We start from the raw sequence: 4,772 nt of genomic DNA, 5'->3' as shown, positions 1-4,772 counted from the left end.
TTACATAGCAGCAAGCTATTTTACTTTTGTTTTATGTCATTATTTAATGTTTCATGTTGTTTAACTTAATAAAACATTTACTTTATTTCAATTAAAACAACAAGTGTTTTAATTTTCAACACCTACCTTTCTCACAACAACTCAAGCTCAACCACAGAACGTGCTACGTCGTTTAAATAATTTATTTGTACGTAGTCGCAGTGTCCTGCACAGCGATCACTACATAATGCTATGTACGATGTACCTATCACTTTAATATAAACAATATACAATACATTTTAAAATATATACTATGTACATAATATATAGCCTATAGTGATATATAGGTAAGTAGGTAAGGTACGTTAGTAATACACTATTATAGCTTAAATACAAGTACATATTATGGCATATTATAATATTATTTATTAGACAGGTACTTTATTTGTATTAAGTAATTTAGTAATTATTATTATTATATTATAATACACTTTTAATTCAAGGGGCATTTCAGATTTGTATAATAATAGGGTACAAACATTTTATGAGGCTAATCCCCCACTCCCACACCAATTTTATTAATGCATATTTTTCCAAAATGTAATGTACCTACTACCTATCTATATTATATTATATATTGTTTATTCAAACTTAAATCATACAGTTTAATTTTATTATTCAAACAATCAAACCAAAATTACAAGAGTAATGATTTATGATTAACAATGTAACATCACAAACAAATACATAATATAACAAATAATAATAATAATCATAGCCCATAGGTAGGAATACTATTATTTAATTTTAAAAAACCATATTTAAGACATGGATAATATTTTATATTTTTAAATTTGAAGAAATATAATTTACTGTTGTGTACCTATTTTTTTTTCGAATCATACAACCACAATTAGATGATTACAAACAAATGGTAATAAATCATAGATAACTAAAAATAAATAAAATAAATATGAATATATACAATTCAGAGTCCATATGGATATAAATATAAATATTAATAAAATAAAAATAAAAGGATGCAATTATTGATTAACAACTATAGTTAGTGATATAATAGAATTTATTGTAGTTTATGGTAACATAGTTGTCTGATTTCAATGTTTGTTTTTGTTTTAGCTTTAGATAACCCTTGACCAAAATCTTGCTACTCCGATAGCATTTGAATTTGCATACCGGAGATCTTCTTTCGTACATGAGAATGGGCAGCTTTGGCAGTTCAGTAGATGTTCCATGTTTTGTTCCATACCACACTCGCATTTCGTTGAGATATCTTGTAGCATGCCCCATTTCTTTAAGTTGTTTTTAGATCTGCCTACACCTACTCTGAGTCTATTAAGGGATCTCCAGGTTGGCTAGTCTAATTCGTAACCTGCTGGCAGTAGTTCTGCTGGTTCGGACTCTAGTTTATTATTTTCCTTGGAAAGAGAGTTTCCACCTTTCTCTTCGTACTTCTTCAGGGTGTTTATCTAGCAGTTTTGTCGTTTTTAGAAAGCTCTTTCTGGATTTAAGTCTGAAATTAGGTGTAGTTTGGTTATGTAGTGGGTGTCGAATGTCCGTTTCTGCTTTGGTTCTTTCCCAGTCTGCTGCGACCTCCCGGCGGATGTTTGGTGGGGCGATACCGGCGAGTTGGTAAATTTTGGGAAGTGGAGTACTCTTAAGACAACCTGTTACTAAGCGGCAGGATTCATTCAGAATGGTATCTATTTGTTTTGTGTGAACGGACCTACTCCACACAGGACTGGAATATTCCCCAGCAGAGAAACACAGTGACAGCGCAGATACACGTAATGTATGTGCGTTGGCCCCCCACGTAGAGCTTGTAAGTTTCCGGAGTATGTTGTTCCTTGTAGCAATTTTTAGCTTGGTTTTCTCACAATGGTGTTTATACGTAAGGGATCGGTCTAACATAACGCCTAGGTATGTGGGATGTGCCGAGTTATTTAGTTTGGTATCTCGCCATTCGATTTCCAGAGTTCGGTCTGCCTCTCTGTTTTTAAGATGAAAAGCACATACTTATGTTTTAGATGGGTTCGGTTTAAGGAAGTTTTCATCGTAGTAATCAAACAATACCCTGAGTGATTCTTCTAGTGTACTTTCAACATCTTGGAAAGTGTCACCTTGGGCGGCTAGGGCTGTATCATCAGCATATATGAAATGTTTGACACCGGCCTGGGTAAGTATCGGCTGGTCATTAGTGTATATGTTAAAAAGTGTGGGTGCCAATACACTACCTTGTGGGAGGCCATTTTTCTGAATTCTCCATTTACTAACCTTTCCTTCAAGTTCCACACAGTATCGTCTGTTACGGAGGAGGGTGTTTATTGTCCTGGCAAGTGTATTATCTTTAGTTAGATCCTTGATCTTAGAGATCAGAAGGTTATGGTTCACTGTGTCGTATGCCGCCGTCAGGTCTATAAATACTACTCCAGTTATTTTTTTTTTCTCATAGCCGTTCTCTATATGTTGAGTGAGTCCCAATATTTGTCCAGTACAGGACCTCCCTGGTCTGAAACCGCCTTGCTCTTTAATGAGTTTATCATCTATGAAAATTTTTAGCCTGTTCAGGATTAATTTCTCATATAATTTGTAGGTATGGCAGAGGAGGGAGATGGGTTGGAAGTTTTTTGGATCGTCCGGGGTTTTACCTGGTTTTAGAAGTGCTATGATTTTTGATTTCCTCCAGATTTTGGGAATTTGTTCTGTGTTTTTGATATTGTTGAAAAGGTCTAGGAGCCACTTTTTGGCAATCGGCCCCAAGTTCTTTATTTGTTCTGTACAAATATCGTCTACTCCCGCTGCTTTCCTATTTTTCAGCTCATCAATGGCGGTTTGGAGTTCTAGTGGTGAAAAATAGTCTCTCAGTATTGATTCCCCCTCACATTGTTTTCCATCTGATGTGTATCTATGATTCTTTTTCTTTTTTTTTTTTTATTTGTCCTACCATTTATAAGTAGTTGATGCGCCACTTGATTTGCTGTTACTGCTGATATGCGTGTTTTGGGTTTCGACGGATCGCAGTCGAGTTTCTTGATAAGCCCCCATGCTTTACTGCTGCTGTGTTTCATATCCACATTATTGAGAAGTTTGTGCCAGTTTGTCCTTCTTACCTCTGTTATATTTTCTAATAAGCGTTCGCCTTCTTTGATTGTATCTAGATTGAAAGGATCGTTTTCGTATCGATCTGAGTACGTTTGGAACTGTTCTGATAGTTCAGAGGTTAAGCCTGGTATGTATCTTGTTCTACATCCCCTGGGAATAAATTTTCTCGAAATACGTTTTACGGTATCCACAAATGTGTCATACTGGTCACTGGTTGCGGTTAGGTTAGGTTAGGAGATTTCAATGTCTAGACTAATCGAGTAATCTAGCCAGTTAGCCTTTTGGAAGTTAAATCTTCTTCGGAATGGAGTTGTGTTAGCTCTGATTTTATGGGTTATTTCGCATGATATAGGTCTATGTTGTGACCGTGGTATGTGTCTTTCAACTTGTTTGATTGCCTGTTGTTTTAGAGCGTTACTAACAAATATTAGGTCCGGGTTGTAACCCCTCTTCCATCGTCCGCTATTAAATGAGGGAGGGAGTTTGGGGTCATGGATCAGTGTGAGTAGCCATGCTTCTGCCCATGATTCGACGAGGTCCCCGTTTTCATCGTTTTCTTTGTATCCCCATGTAGTACTATGACTATTGAAGTCACCAACTACTATTTGTGTTCTTTGGTTATTGAAGTTTCCAGGATCATTGAAGGCAAAAGGTATTGTAGGGGGTTTATATATCGAGGTAATGGTGCAGTTCTGTATTTCAATAGTAAGGATCTCTATGTCCGTTTCTTCTGTTAAATTAGCAGATATTATGTTCAGGTCTGGTCTAACGAAAATAGCGCTGCCATATTTGCCATGGGGTCTTTCGATTACGGATTGCATGCCAGAAATGGTTGGTCTTTTGTCTTGAACAGCCCTATGCGTCTCCTGAATACATAGTACGTCACATGCTGTAGACTTACACAACTCTGCTAGGAGTTCTTCTTTACTGTCTGATATTCCCTCAATATTGATTGAGATCGTCTTGAAAGCTTTGGAAAGTGGCCCTGATAAGGGCCCTTTTGACATTGTGGTTGTCTGGATGTGCAGAGATTAGGTTGCGCACCAATATGGTTCTCTGCTTGCGCGGTGGTAGATCTTTAGCCGCTATAGAGCGTTGCCCAGGGTGCACTACGAGGAAGCGATCTACCATTACACCCCCGTGTACCTATAATACCTAAGTATTATAATAGTTAAATAGTATAGTATATATTATATAGCATTATAATAGAATGTGGTAGCTCAAAATTGTAATTTTATAAAAAAACTAGCTGACCCCGTGCACTTCGTTGCCCGTTAATAATGCAAATTCTATATAATATGATTCGAATTTTGATTAATTTGTTATTTACTATTCGGTTTAACGGTATTAAAAACTTAGACATTTTCATTCACTGTTTTGATTCTCAAAAATCTTGTGAAAGCACCACTTTAATATGCGAATTTTGTAAAATGCTTTCTTATTACACACTAAATTTGTGATACGATTTTACGAATGTATCGTGTAAATTGTAAGCATCAATCTATCATTGTTCAGGCTCTACGTTTATCAGTCAGTGAGTTACTCAAGTCATAATATTATAGTCATTCTGCTTACCGTTGCCGTGAGACTCTCTTATGATTATAAGAGCAGTATATTACCATGTAGGCAATCCACACGTGAAGGATTGCAGACCCCGCGAGATGTGTATA

General features: G+C 36.2%; 1 protein-coding gene across 1 annotated transcript; it reads right to left on the bottom strand.

Annotated features, from left to right (window-relative positions):
- Nucleotides 1-2,016: 2,016 nt before the first annotated feature.
- On the bottom strand, nt 2,017-4,109 carry LOC126555181 (uncharacterized). The gene is made up of 4 exons (XM_050210140.1): nt 3,373-4,109; nt 3,111-3,252; nt 2,649-2,919; nt 2,017-2,543 (listed from the first exon to the last, which is right to left on the bottom strand). The coding sequence occupies exons 1-4, from the start codon at nt 4,107-4,109 to the stop codon at nt 2,017-2,019; spliced, it is 1,677 nt and encodes a 558-aa protein (XP_050066097.1).
- Between the last annotated feature and the right edge of the window lie 663 nt (nt 4,110-4,772).

Source organism: Aphis gossypii, unplaced genomic scaffold (genome assembly GCF_020184175.1).
Source record: "Aphis gossypii isolate Hap1 unplaced genomic scaffold, ASM2018417v2 Contig00736, whole genome shotgun sequence".
NCBI classification, from domain to species: domain Eukaryota; kingdom Metazoa; phylum Arthropoda; class Insecta; order Hemiptera; family Aphididae; genus Aphis; species Aphis gossypii.
The sequence above is the reverse complement of the archived record's forward strand: the minus strand, read 5'-3'. Positions and strand labels throughout refer to the sequence as shown.

Bases quoted from the DNA above. Each gene is read 5' to 3' on its own strand.
- LOC126555181 (XM_050210140.1), bottom strand. From the start codon at position 4,109: ATGTCAAAAGGGCCCTTATCAGGGCCACTTTCCAAAGCTTTCAAGACG. The intron at 3,253-3,372 runs GCTAGATTACTC...ATTTATTCCCAG, and splicing joins AACTTCCAAAAGGCTAACTG to GGGATGTAGAACAAGATACA. The intron at 2,920-3,110 runs GTAAGAAGGACA...AAAAAAAAAAAG, and splicing joins TATTAGAAAATATAACAGAG to AAAAAGAATCATAGATACAC.